The sequence below is a fragment of the Camponotus floridanus genome, unplaced genomic scaffold (assembly GCF_003227725.1).
Source record: "Camponotus floridanus strain SB8 unplaced genomic scaffold, Cflo_v7.5 scaffold86, whole genome shotgun sequence".
In the NCBI taxonomy this organism is placed as follows: domain Eukaryota; kingdom Metazoa; phylum Arthropoda; class Insecta; order Hymenoptera; family Formicidae; genus Camponotus; species Camponotus floridanus.
Window position 1 is genome coordinate 233,694 of NW_020229856.1, and position 14,602 is coordinate 248,295.

Here is a 14,602-nt window from a genome sequence, read left to right on the forward strand (position 1 = left end):
TTTTAGATACAAAATCGCAAAACGAAAACAATTTATACAACTTGAAATTAATTTACATAGACAGGAATTTTTATGTCTTGTTGAATAAATTCTTGTTTTAATTTTTTACAAAATTAAAACTGTAAAGCACTAGTTTCCGTGTAAACTTAAAGTATTGTATTTTTCAATTTCTAAATTAGACTTTACTAGATTGATTGAAATTTAGTGAATTAATATAGAGTTATTCTTACAAGCGATAATTATTGTATATAATTAATTGCTATGTTTATTTATAGCAATCGTTTGAACAGCAAAAGAGAAGATCCCAAGGTGGAATGGGGGATAGCAAGTACGGTTTCTCCCTGTCTGGTCAAATGAGCAATCAATCCGGTTCGCCGGAATACCTGGGTGGTTCTTTCGAACCTAGATCGCCTCATCACAGCCCTCCGGATCTACCGCCGCGAGTTGATCGAAACGTAAAGCCGATTAATCAAGCGCCGCGGGGAACGATAGGACGATCTGCTCAGGAGCGTCTAGGAGTCAATAAAATTGACTCGGTGTTGGATATGGGGAATTATATCAATGCGACTCCTCACAAAGCAAACGCCACATCATCTCTCGAACGGGCGCAGCCGAAAGCGGTAAGCGTCAATCCTTTTTTTTTTTGTTAAATCATATTTTAATAAATTTATTAAAATAGAAATTGTAGATTAAAAATTGCATATAAAAAAATAAGTTTTTTTAAAGAAAAAAGGTACACGTTAATATTTTTAATCAGATATATAGACATGCATATCGTAGTTAAAAATGATACAAAGCTATTTAAAATTAATTGTAAAATACATTTATGTTTACACACATAGGGAAGTTACGACAGCATGTCCTCATATGATTCATACAACAATACCAATGGAAATGCGAATTACGGGGCGGTGAATTTGAACGCATCAACAGGTCGTTTAGGTCCGAATGTACCCGATGATCTCAAAAGCAACATGTCGGTGAGAACGCACGATCCGCCGCATAGATTCACTCGATCTCAGATTCAGCCCGTTACTACGCATGACGCTCCAACGCGAACCGATTATGCTAAATATAGGTATGTAACTAATAACGAATACATGAAAATATGTGAAAAAATATTGATATTTAGATTGTTGATTACAAAGCTAAAATAGAAAATCATATATATATATATATATATATATATATATATATATATATATATATTTGTGTATTATTTACATTCTTTTTTAAATAAATCGATATTACAAAATTTTTTTTTGTTTCTTTTTGAATCATTATTTCTTCTATAAAATTTTATGTATAATTAATAGTGTAATTTACTTTAAAAATTCCAATCTTTTTCAAATTTTTCTTTCATCAACATTTACATGTAGCATAAAATTATCATTATTATTATTTTTATGTATTATAGCCGATCTACAGATTACAAATCGATACCAATGTCGCAAAATAAACCGGGAGGCACTTACAAACCAATTCCACCTCCGAAGCCAAAAAATTACAGACCACCTCAAGCATCGTTTGGACAAACGGAGAACAATGGGAATGATGGGAATAATTCCTATCAACACTCGAAGAGTTATTCCATTGCCACATCGCATGTACATAATGGGGTAATTATTTTATAAATATAAATAATTTTACAAAAATTATTTCTCTCCAAGTGCGCACGCGTTCCAATATGTATGTATTAATTATGCAAATCTTTATCTTTATTCAGGTAGAAAGTAACGTGCAGCGAAACAGTGGCCAGTATTACTACAACATTCCGCCGCCCGGCCGTTATAATGAGGGTAATCTCGTAAATTCGCATCACAATCTAAATCATCTCGCGACACCGACGCACAGTCACAGTCTCAGTCACAGCCACGCGCACTCTCACTCCAGCCCGCCGGTTACTACCGCGCATTCTCACAGCAATAGCGCTGGTCAGATCAGTCTCGGACTGACGCATAATCGGAACAGCACAAATCACAATGGATATATGCATGGTAATAATTCTCACGGTCCCGCAGGCTCAGTTTATCCGTCTGCCAATCCTGGACACAACAGAGAGCCTAGCGGTCTAGATCTGGCTGGTAGTCGAGAACAGAGAGGAAGCGCTTTCGAGCTTTATCGAAAGCCAGTTCATCATTATAATATGAGGTAAGTAGTAAAGAACTCGAACGACAATCTTTTCGAAATGTAGCAATAATTTAACATTCTTGCTGCTTTAAGAATTTAGAAAGATTAATCTTATTTCTTAAATTCACACACATTTTATTATCTGGACACTAATAATATTTTTGAAAGTATAAAATAAATTTTCTCTAACATAAAAGAAATTGTTCAAAATTTTTCTTGTTTATCAAAAAAAGTGTATACAAATTTCTACTTTATATTTGTGCGATATTTCAAACATAAAAATCCTTCTTTCGGCCTTGATAAATACATATAAGCTTACAAGAATATTATTGTATGTTGCAGTTAATGTGTACCACAATGCAAGACTTGTTATATTAGGATGAATTAACAAATTTCTTTTGCAATGCAGAGAAATCGTGCAATGTCATAGACATAGACGAAAACAAAGTTACATTTAAGATTATGATATTATGAAGAATATATTGTGCCTTTCAGAAACCTACTTTTCCATTTATGGAAAATTAGGAAGAATCTTAGGATGTCAGTAGCATCGACAGATTTCTTAACTTTATGACAAAATGTTTACATATTTTACATACACGAAAAACAAATTTTAGCTGTATTATGAGATTTTATAGAATTTTTTATTAGAGCAAAAATAATGATATAGATTATCGTTATTGATATGTAGTAAGAAATTTTTCAATAACTTTCTAACATAAATCACGCATATATTTTAAATAAGAATAATATAAAAAGATTTTTAACGAATATTTTTTATAAGTGCAATACAATATAACAATATAACAATATTCAGTTGCTTATATGCATAAAATCTGTACAGTCAATAGTCACATATTTTTCCATTTTTACATTAAAAATATGATACCACATTGGCAGGAAAATATTTTTACACAATTTTATCAAATTCATATTATGTGAAATATTAACATAATGCCATTGCAATAATTTAACAAGTTAGGATATTTATCGTTTATTTTTTTGAGCATTCAGTTGTAGATGTTTTGGATTCGTCATATGACAATGCATTTATATTGATGTATTCTTGATATATGTGATACACTCCTTATTGTTATTTACGTAAGAAGTACTCGGCTTCAAATTTTTTGATGGAATATTACTTTTTTATTACTAAATAAGAAAAATGTAGAGATAATTTATACAACTAGATGAACAACACAGCATATTAAAAAACCAGAAAGAAAGAAAGAGAAGGATTTTTTTAATTACACATCTTAAGAGGGATATGAATAAAATAAGTGCACAAATTCAATTTTTACTATTTCTCTAAAAATAAATAGAAATTGTAAAAAAGTAGTTTTACTATATAAATTTTACGTAATATATAGAAAAAAACATTTTATTACCTCTCTGAGAAAACTTAAAGATGATTATTCTTTTGGAGAACTTTTAGAAAAAATATTCTTCTCTTTCAATCAGGTATGCTCATAATTATTTATTATAAATCATATGCGTGTCATTATATTATTAGTAAACCAAATGGCCTTTTTAGTTTTTTAGATATCATTAAAATTAAGTTGAATTTTTATAATAAAAAGCCTATATTATTAATAATTAGATTTATAATTATTAAATGTATAAGTAGAGTCTCTGCCATTATATACCAATCTTGTATCACAAGTTAATGCGTAAACAGATTATATTACTGTTAACGACGTACAACGGTATATGTTACAACCAGTAAACGAAATTACGTATATATACGTTATAATTAAGTATTAAAGAGAATTAGCAATAAAATTGGATTATATTAACAGCTATATGTGTTAAATTTAAATGTAATTGAGATACGATTTATATTTCATCTGTGGCAAGGTAAATTCTTATACATTTGTGCAAAGACATATATATATGCGATATCCATATGACAGTTAAAAAGTAATAAAATCTGAAACTCGAGTAAAAATACCTGGTATAAGATTTTTCTATACAGGAATAAATAATTCTATATAATTATGAAAAAAAATTTAATTCCTATGTCATTAAATAATAAAGCTTTAATGTTTATACTAATTAATTTATTTGTATCTTGTACTTCATTTATATAATAGTTTTTTCACAAATCACAGATGAATGCATAAAAGAGATTGCAGCCTGTAATTGAAATGTAAAGTGACACTACAAAAGGGTAAGAAAATATAAAAGGATGAAAAATATAAAAGAAATAAAATAAGCAAAAAGACCAATTACATTTTTGCTTTAAACATTCTGTAATATTTTTGTTATATTATACATAACCATACAGATTACATTCTTTCTCTTTAGACACAATAAGATAGAAATTAAGAAAATTAGGTAACAAGAATATGAGCTTCAACAAAATATTCTATTATTTCATTCTAAATTAAACTGTTTAAAAAAATATCACGATAAATCTGCTTAAAGTCTTTAATGTACATATATAATTGACTATATAATTGGCTAGTCTCGTGGATATGACAACGAAGATTCCAGTGTACGTATATTATATACGTATATCACCTGTTGAATTATATATAGGATTTTGTAATATGCTCTATAAAACACGAGGAAGATGAGAAGTCATTATTACATTGAAAAATGCAATGACTCAAGTATTGAATATCATGTACTATGATTGAAACTTATAATTCCAATTATTTTTATATTGTAAGAACACAATGTGAAATGTATGAACATACATACACAACTCTTCACACGACTTCATTGTAACTGATTAATAATTTTAATGCACTTTATGGGACATGAAACATTGGATTATATATCTCAACTGTGAATCCATTATAATTCGCGACCTGCGAGAATTATGTCAATTAATACACACTCTTACTTTCTTTTACATATAAGCGAGATTTCATTTAACAATGATATCTTTTTGCAGCGGAACGGATATCTTCAAGCCAAAATACAACTACATCTACAGCAATTATTGTCAGTTTTCCAGAACATTTGAACGGCACGAGTCGGCGAGATATGGCGATTTCATTTCAATCCCAGTAGCCATTCGGCTACGCCAAGATAATAAACGGTTTGCGCAATTCCAAACAACGGTGCTATGACGATCATTCGGCAAGCACCACCTTTGAAGAACGCCGTCGGTCCCTCGTTTGTAAATGTTTTGCTACAAATCAAAAGTCGTAATTATTGCAAAATATTTTATCTTTGTTATAATTCGAGATTTAAACGTGTGGAAATTTATAGAATCGATCTGTAACATAATCTTGAAGATATATATGACTCCGGTTATACTCACATTATACAGTCTAATACTCCATTGTACGTTGGATCACCAGGTGCTTTTTTAATAACTTGCAATCTAGTTTTGATTACGTCAAATGGATTGACCATTAATGCTGCTGTTGAACCGGCTGCACATCCGGCAAGGAATGAACACCAGAATACAGCTAAGAAGAAGAATTACACTTACAATTAATTCACTTTCATTTAGAGCCCACCGTGTATCTAACAAGATAACACGCTTACATGAACCATCTTCTCGCTTCGGACCGAGATCGTTCAACCTGGCAAATAAAGGGAAATAAATAACGGAAAACGTAACGTCCCTGAGTGCCGTGGCCCCGGTTCCCTGATACAATCCAAGTATACCTCGTTTCCTAAGTAGGTCTACCGTTAATGACCAAGCAGATACCTTTGGCACTGCTTTACCCGCTGCAACAATAAAGGACGATACAATTTCCACTATAAGAGTATAATAATCTCGAAATGGGAATACAATTTTGCACATTTTTAAAGACCTCGCATATGTCCAGGAAATTTGGCGGTGAGATCTTTTTATTTTCTATATTTATTATTACCATTATTTTCTTTTTACATGAATTGCGGAAAATCAAATTAGTTATATCTCTAATTTGATTTTCTAGCTGTCTTACAACATGCGTTGCATCTATGCTGAGATATCACATTCAACCATTTTCAATCCTAAAGTGTACAGTCGGCATGGCAATATTTATCGGTATTTTGAAAGAGATTAAGAAACGTATTAAGAAATGATTCTTGTTGTTCGATTTATATAAAGCAAGAAAACAAGAGAGATAATAATGAAATAATTGCAATGGAAGAATTTTTAGATGTATAATCTCTTGCTGTATTCGACAAACCGTGTATTCGCGAGAAACAAAACCCTCTAAAATGTATCACCTTCTTTAGCTGCCATGGCGACTCTGCCAGCGTCTTGCATTTGTATTTTGAGTAGTTCCATCGGGGTGGTAACGATTATTTGGCATGCTCCCGCCAAACCGCCAGCGAGCATTTCACGTTCTATGGGCAATTTTTGTCTGGACAACAAAGATTAACAGAGTGCTGGGAATTGAGGAAAATCTCAGTATACGAGATCATGTAGAACTGGCATGTACCGATTAATTTTTCGAAAAATCGCGAAAAGATTATTAAATTTTTGGAAAATTGTTTATTTATTGGAAGATTATTAAATTTTTGGAAGATAAATTATTGGAAGATTATTAAATTTTTAGAAAATTGTTCTTATCTTGACTAAATCGATTTTATTAGCAATTAAATGAATATATAATTCGCACAATCAATTATTTAAAAATAGATTTTCGATGGCCTCAATAAAAGCCTCAGTAAAAGATATAATTAATTCAGATAATGATTCGAATGTTACTGTGTGCGAATATTATCTTGAAAAAATGTTTCAAAGTTAGTAATTACAAGAATGCAAATTATAGTAATCTATATATGATACAACACACGCGATGATACATAGAAAAAAATAATAGTGCTCTCACACGAAGCAACTTGTTACAATCATTTTTATTTTTGATTTCTCAAATTTTTCAAAATTTTCAAATATAATTTCCTTATAATTTTTTTCCATTAGTACAAAATTAATCTTTAATTTTTGGAAATAATTATCAATTATGCCACTTCTAATATAAAGGAGATTATTCAACATTATTGGCATGATTACATGACAAGCAATATTACATCTCAAGCATCTGAATTGCAGAGCATCAAAAACACATTAGCAAGTGTAAATGAAATAAACTGATAACTGTTAACTTAATAATTTGCATTTTACTTGGATTCAAATTACATATAATTTAAATTATTATCATATATACAAGTATATATTAAAAAAAAACATTTTTTAAACCGAGATCGAAAACAAATGATGATTAAATAAATTATAATGTAATTTATAAAATTTTAAGCTAAATTAAAAAATTGACAATGTTAAATTTTTATTTAGCTTAAGATCTAATCAAATTTATAAAAATTTAAGAAAATAGCCTCAATTCTTAAATTACTCTAAAAAGTTTTATATAAAGAAAAGGGAAAAGCAAAAATTACCCTGCTTTCGTCGATTATTCGAGACTTGGTTAGCTAATTATGGTTGCTCGCATCATTTGCCAGGTCATTTCAGACTGGTATAGCTATATTCAAACTCGTAGCATCAGTTGTCTAGAAGTATAGAATGATATATTTCAATATGTTTTGTGATGGTATAAGATTCTGACATAATAACGCGAGAGCCCAAAAACTTTGCTTTTTTAGTTTTTCCAGATACATGCTTTGATTAATTTAAAATTAAAAATTAAAAATTAAAAAATTGTAATATATATTCTTGGAAACAATAGAAACAATAATAAATATAATTAATATAAATATATTCCTGAAAATTAAGAAATAAATCAATTCCAGAGTATATGCAATTATTTTTGCATAAAAATTTAATTTACAAATGTGAAAAGTATTTTTTATAAATTCAAAAATAAAGGAAAATTGCAAAGAAAGCTATTTGCATATTCTTGAAGAGCAAATAAGTTTTAATTTGAAAGTAAAATATCATTGGACTCGTAAACATCTCTAGTAAACTTCTTTCTTAATTAATATAATTGTTTGATAAATTAAATAAGCATATATTTTTATGTGATTTACTTGAAAAAAAAACACAATGTTAAATATAAGCAGTTATCGAAATAAATCAATAATAGTTATTCGAATAATAAAAATATGTTCAAAAAAAAATATGATGCTCTGCTAATCTAACTATAATACAGTAATATTAGTAATTTTGAGGGGCTTTTCAATTACATATGTACATTTTTTATAATACTATGGTTAAATTGTTGCATTTATACAATTATTAAACAATTTAAATGAAATATAATACTTTCAATAATGTTCTTGAGAAATAAAATTTAAAACACATTGAGAAGTAAAAAAAAATCATCATACATTATTATATTATATATACATCTGTTCTTTTTTTGATAAAGGAATAATTAATAAGATATGCTTCACATTTTATTTTTAATTTAATAGTTTTCATATATATATACTTTCTACCTTTTGTACTTTATGCATACCATTTGATTTGATTAATAGTCTTCGGCTTCTCTTGCACTCTGCGATTACTATCGACGTAATTTATATTTGCTACGGCTTCACGTACATAGTATATATATATGCTATTCGTTAGAAGTTGCACTCGGAATATCTAATTACATAAATAAAGACGTTAATTATGAAGTTTACAACAGTTTCGATGCAAAAATGTAAGCTTATTTGCTTTACATTAATTAAATACAAATAATGATTTCATAAATATTTATCACATAAAGTGAAAGAGACATCATATACATTTTTGCAAATAAATAATTGAAAAACCCACTTAATAAATTTGATATTATTGAACTTAATAGAGGAAAATTACCATTTAAAATATCTTTTAAATGATAATTTTTTCTTTCTGTTGATCTACTTGTCATATAAACTTTGAATAACCTCCTTTAAAACACGAAAATATTAAATACATTGTAGGGGAAAAGACAATGGCGAAAACATTAAGGCGTTTTAGCAAAATAACGATAAAAGTGTAATAATTGAATGGCAAACAACGTACAAGAAAAGTGAGAAATCATTTAAAGAATAAAAAGATATTAATAGTAAATATAGAGTATTAAAAATACTAAAATAAAATATATAAAATTTGAGAAATAATATGTAGTTAACGAATATTAATTTATAATTAAATAATTACAAATTAAAAAAAATATTTTCAATATATATAAATAAGAAAACTGTCTTTCTCTTTATAACTATTTTAAAATATGAACAAAAAGTTCTTTCTCATGCCAAGCTTCTTGTAAATTAGTTTTCATTCTGGTTAATGTTGCACACATAGAGGGGCAAGCTCATACCTCTCTAATAACATTAAAAAAATCCTGAAAAAATATTATACAACATACCCCGTTCCGGGAGAAAGATAATGTCTAAATGTATCATTGGCAGTAAGTTTGATGGCTTTCTCGGGTGTAATCAACAATATATTTACAGCAGATCCTTTATACATTCCAAAATAGCCCTCTGCTTTATAAGTCTTTTTAAAACAGTCAAACCTAAAAAATAATTATTTACATTTAGTTATGGTAATATTTTTAGTTTCAATTATACACAATAAAGTAAATAACATAGATTATATAAATCAATATTGCCGACTTTTTTTCCTTATAATTAATTAATACAGTTTTTTTACTTATAATGTATGTACATAATATAATATAGTAGCTAATAATTTCTAAAGATACTTGCATTGATTTATACATCCGTTCGCCATGTGGACCGATGATTTGATTCTGTAATCTCGTTTTAACCAAATCAAGCGGAAACACTACAGAAACTCCAATAATTCCGGCAATTCCACCATTTATGATTTTTGGTATAAGTCTAAAAAATAAAAACAAATTCTTATTACATGAATATTTTGTTACATTAAATTATTATGTTTATAAAAAAGAAGAGCAAGAATCCGTAATTTTATTATTTTTAAAAATTTAAAAAGATAAAATAAAACGACACACTAAAATTTAACATATTCTGATACACATTCAACTATATTTTTCATATATAATTGTTTTACATATAAGATAATTTTCTACAGATTAAAGAAAATCTTATATAAGAATACACGTACTTGAATTGTTCCGCGGATTTTGTTGAATTCTGTGCCATTATTATTCCCGCACCTGTTGAAAAAAATAAAAATATGAAATTCATGAAAAAAAGCATTAAAATTAAAGTTTCTAATTTATATTTATATCTAATTTATATCTAATTATTATTTAAGTAATATGCATTTCTGTTTCTAATTTTGTAATATGCATTTCATGGGATAAAAAGAATAATTTTTATTTTGCAGGTATCAATGTACGTGAAAACTTCTTTTATAGAAAATAGATTTGTAGAAAATATTTCAAAATGTTTTCTCAAAAAGATATGTTCGTCTTAATCGAGGTTGGCTAGTACAGTACTGTTTAAATTGTAATTGTTAACCGTGATATTGCCAGAACACGCTAAACGATAGACAAAATATTGTGCCAAATCTTGAAGGTCGTTTCATATCATAAAATATTATCTTATGACGCACAATTTTGTCAATGAAATTGTATTTTTCGGAAAAAATTGATGTGGCATATTTAATACATTGTATCATCAATTTTTATTGATAGAAAAGTACATAATTCAATTAACATTATGTAAGTAAAAATTTAAAAATATTTTATACGTAAAATTTCCCTCGAAATCATTTTTACAGATCTCTTCTCGCAATAACAAAAATTAGATATTTTTTGGAGTAATCTTGGCATGAGAACGACATATAGTAATATGGTTCTTGATCAATATATTATTTATATCTATATTTTTCTGACTAATCCATAAAACTGCTTTGTTTTATTTTATAATAATAAATAAAAATTAACGCGCGTTTTTATTTCTTTACTATCAAGATACTGAAGATTTTAATATAATAAATGATAAATTTTACAGATATTTTTGGTCGAAAAATTTCAAACATCAAATTAATCAAAGAATTTATCGATAAAAAGATATATCGAACGATAGAATGAAAAAAACATAATGTTCTTTGCAATAATATAAAAGCTGATCATTTATTGCGTAAAGAGAAAGGTGAAAAACTCTTTCAAAATTTTTGCCACGCGTCTAACACGTGATTCCAGAACTCTATTTATTCAATCTTACATCTTATCTCATATCATTTTAGGAAATTTATATTTTGGGAAACCATTTTCTTTAAGGAGAGGAAATTTTCTGTGATGTCAATTGATCCATTGCGTGTTCAACGACGATTCAGTTGTTACATTACAATGAATATTGACATTCTATAATAGCGTAATCAATGTAACGTTTGTTGAACAGAATTCTATCGTCTTATGGAAGACACATTCGAATATATCTTTGCATATACACATATACGAACGAACAAATCAATCGCCAATCTCTTGACTGAATCGTGCAAATTGACTTTGCTCTATCTATTTCTCCCAATCTATTACATAACGTCCCGCAGATATGGATGATACCTAGTCGATATATATATATATTGGATTTATATTCAATTTCAATTCATATTTTATCAAAATTAAAGCAAATTGTTATCTTATCTGTCCCAGTAGCCTGTTGTATAATATAAAATAAATGAATAATATTCTTGAATATATTAATTTAAATCATTGCACATTAACTGGAATGTTATGAAATAATTGTCACAAAATAGTTTGAAAGATAAAGTTAACGCAATTTAAAAAAACGGCATTAAAAATGTAAGAATAAGCTGAAATTATCTTTATGAAAGCAATTATATTTATTTAAATAATTACTGTATACATTCAACTATGACCTTTGCAATGATGTGATATCACACATGCTGTATGCTTTTTTATTATTGTGGCTTTCACGTGATTTAATATAAATATTTATTTATTTATTAAATACGATTAATCATAAAAATAAATATATAAATATATTAATTTGCAACAAATCCCCACTTATGATTCATGAAATTTTCTTTAAATTTTTACTTTAGTAGATATATTACAGATAAATCCATATTAAATTATGTTAACAAATTGATTTGGCTTAACTAAAAAAATTCTTTATATTAAAGATACGTATAAAATATTTTAGATCTCCATTCATTTATTTCGTAAATAATGTAACTAAATTAAATGATTAATATAATTACTAAATTAAATAATAAATATAAAAGTGATTTTTTTCTCTGAAATTTTTTTGGAATAAATAATTTTTACAGCTTATAAATTATTATTTATCACAGAAACTAAACCGTGTTCTTTGAATTAACTGCGAACAGCTGATTTAACGTGCCGTTTTTGTGACGAACAGACAGTGAAATTTCTGCCGAAAATCGCAAGTAGAATCGCGCATCGCAAAATGAAAATAACTCGCGCCTCAGTCATGCAATATGACACTAATTTATATGTAACCTTAGTATTATGTCAACTCTATTATTATTCTGTTAATGAAAAACGGAAGTGCGTTTGCAAATTGAATTTTGGCAGCTATTCGATAGAGGATACGAAAGAGAAAGAAGCCTCTCGTTCATATATGCGGAATGATTAGGATGAATAATGCGGTGTATAACTTGACATGATGGATCCACTTACTCAGAGAGCCAGGAAAATCCGATGTACTGGTTGTCTCGCGACGTCGATGTCCCACGAGAACCTCAGTTTCTCGAAGAGATATTGGAAAAGGAACTCAATCAACTATAAACTATTGAGGAATATATCACCGGCCGATTTTGTCAGCAGCATCAGCTGGTGGTCTATCAATCGCGTTTTTGACAGAAGCTGCGAATACCAGTACTGTTTTCACGTTCCGATGTACGCAGACTCCGCACATGTCCCCGCAGGATTACCATCTTCGAAAATCTAAAAGTCCCTTTTCTCAATTTTCTAATTCTTCGCTAAATTTCCCTATGACCTTATGAAAATAACTCACATTTATTATATTAATTAAACATTACATTATATATTTTGTAAAGACTCTGAGGTTACTTTTGTCTCTGAAAAAAAAGAAATCTTCCTATTGCATGTCATGTGTATAGTAAATATCGAGCATATGAATTTTCCTTAAGTTCGCGAGTTCTGATTGGCTCTTTGCTTTTCCGCCAAAATGTGAATACGCCCTAAGAATCTTTAATACCAAATAATTCTCCTAGAGGCAGCACTATTGCGCGCGGGAAGACATTTTGCAAAGAGATAAGTAATGTATCTTATTAATACGCTGTTAATTCATACGAGAATTCATTATTTATCAAAGTGTATTTATAAAAAAGTGTATAATATTGGTGTTATATATTTACTTGTCATAACAGTGTGAATAATATATACTTTAGTATGCTTAAAAATTCTCGTTTCTGAACTATTAGGAGAATATATTTTGCGAAGAGATTTTGCAGTTCAACAGCGGTAAGTCGTATCTTTAAATATCTTCGAAAATAAAAGCACGCATTGATACTTCGCTACAAATTGGAAAAGTTCAATGATTGAACGATCGATAAATCTTTTTTTTTTGCATGCTTTTGCATCCGTCCATCGGTTTTGAAAATGTGCCAATTCCTCTCTCTCTCCTCCTCCTCCTCCTCTTCTCTCTCTCCCCCTCCCCCTCTCTCCCCTCTCCTTCCCTCTTTCTCCCTCACCCTCCTTTTCTCTCTCTCTTTTCATATTTATTTCTCTTTAAAGATCAAATTTATTCTCATAGTTGCATCCTTTTAAATTGTATTATATGTGTAGAGCTAAAATGAATACTAAAGCTATCAATAATGTGCGACATAAAATATGATATAAAAATATGATATAAAATATTATAATATTGCGCTATATTCAGAAATAGTTTGCTGGGTTTTTCTATTTACATAATCCACATTTACATCATTTTCCGTAGAAAGAAGATGTTCACGTGGCCGATGAGCGCGAAAGCAACAGTTATTCTTACCCGTGTAAATCGTAACGCGGGATCACGTGGCTGTAACGTGTGTTCTCGTCCTGTTACTCGTTATGTAAATGACGCCCCATTTGCGATCGTTGATACATGACAATGTGTCTTGCGTAATATTAATTAACGATTTATCGTTGCGTAATCAATGTCGCTTTCCCTGTACATGAATTTAATTAACACCGAGAAATGAATGCGACAGATATGGGATTGAACATGTCCTTTGTTACGTAAAGTTAATGGGGTTGACAGGGATATCAACAGATACACCAAGCTTTGCTTCATATTTTTCTCTCGACTGACGTAAGAATGCCATAAATATTACTTATTTTTAATGATGGCAAAATAGAAATGGTGTAAAGGCAGTATTCGATAACAGCCTAATGTGTAAAAAATGAAAGAAAAAAAGATAATAAAATCAAATTTGCGCTTTCTGCTCTATGAAAATTATTATTCTTTAAGATTTTTCTGAATTTATTTTACATATTTTTTTCTGTATATTTCTGCGCGTTACAGATGTTTATTACTAATGTGCAATTTCCATATACGAACGCACGTTAAATGAAGGCAGTGACATTTCCTATTTACCGTTTTGTGCAGCTAACGGATATCCTGAATCTAATTCGTTCCTGTTGTGTATTATTACAAA

The 14,602-nt window shown here is 28.7% G+C and overlaps 2 protein-coding genes across 16 annotated transcripts in view; one reads left to right on the forward strand and one right to left on the reverse strand.

Moving 5' to 3' along the window:
- LOC105255764 (tight junction protein ZO-2) overlaps positions 1-2,849 on the forward strand; it is a 47,869-nt gene extending 45,020 nt beyond the window's left edge. For 13 of the 14 annotated variants that reach the window (XM_020028941.2, XM_011265246.3, XM_011265249.3 and 10 more), the window contains 5 exons: positions 276-620; positions 843-1,078; positions 1,418-1,619; positions 1,727-2,151; positions 2,473-2,849. In XM_020028941.2, coding sequence (XP_019884500.1) covers positions 276-620; positions 843-1,078; positions 1,418-1,619; positions 1,727-2,151; positions 2,473-2,476 — 1,212 coding nt within the window. In that variant the 3' untranslated portion in view covers positions 2,477-2,849. The remainder of the gene's footprint in view (positions 1-275; positions 621-842; positions 1,079-1,417; positions 1,620-1,726; positions 2,152-2,472) is intronic. The other variant, XM_025414634.1, reaches the window with a different exon arrangement.
- Positions 2,850-4,442: 1,593 nt separating this feature from the next.
- On the reverse strand, positions 4,443-12,849 carry LOC105255767 (mitochondrial glutamate carrier 1). Of its 2 annotated transcripts, XR_889550.3 has the most exons (9): positions 12,621-12,849; positions 10,109-10,160; positions 9,727-9,861; positions 9,384-9,533; positions 6,310-6,446; positions 5,635-5,820; positions 5,405-5,555; positions 4,837-5,272; positions 4,444-4,653 (listed from the first exon to the last, which is right to left on the reverse strand). XR_889550.3 is itself a non-coding variant. In XM_011265254.3 (8 exons), exons 2-8 carry the CDS (start codon positions 10,144-10,146, stop codon positions 5,134-5,136), a joined length of 936 nt encoding a protein of 311 aa, XP_011263556.1. In that variant the 5' UTR covers positions 10,147-10,160; positions 12,621-12,849; the 3' UTR covers positions 4,443-5,133. The 2 variants fall into 2 exon arrangements, 1 of the variants encoding a protein (XP_011263556.1); XM_011265254.3 differs by having other exon boundaries at positions 4,443-5,272.
- Between the last annotated feature and the right edge of the window lie 1,753 nt (positions 12,850-14,602).

Bases quoted from the DNA above. Each gene is read 5' to 3' on its own strand.
- LOC105255767 (XM_011265254.3), bottom strand. From the start codon at position 10,146: ATGGCACAGAATTCAACAAAATCCGCGGAACAATTCAA. The intron at 9,862-10,108 runs GTACGTGTATTC...TTTATTTTTTAG, and splicing joins AAATCCGCGGAACAATTCAA to ACTTATACCAAAAATCATAA. The intron at 5,273-5,404 runs GTGAGTATAACC...TTTGATTTGTAG, and splicing joins GGAGTATTAGACTGTATAAT to CAAAACATTTACAAACGAGG.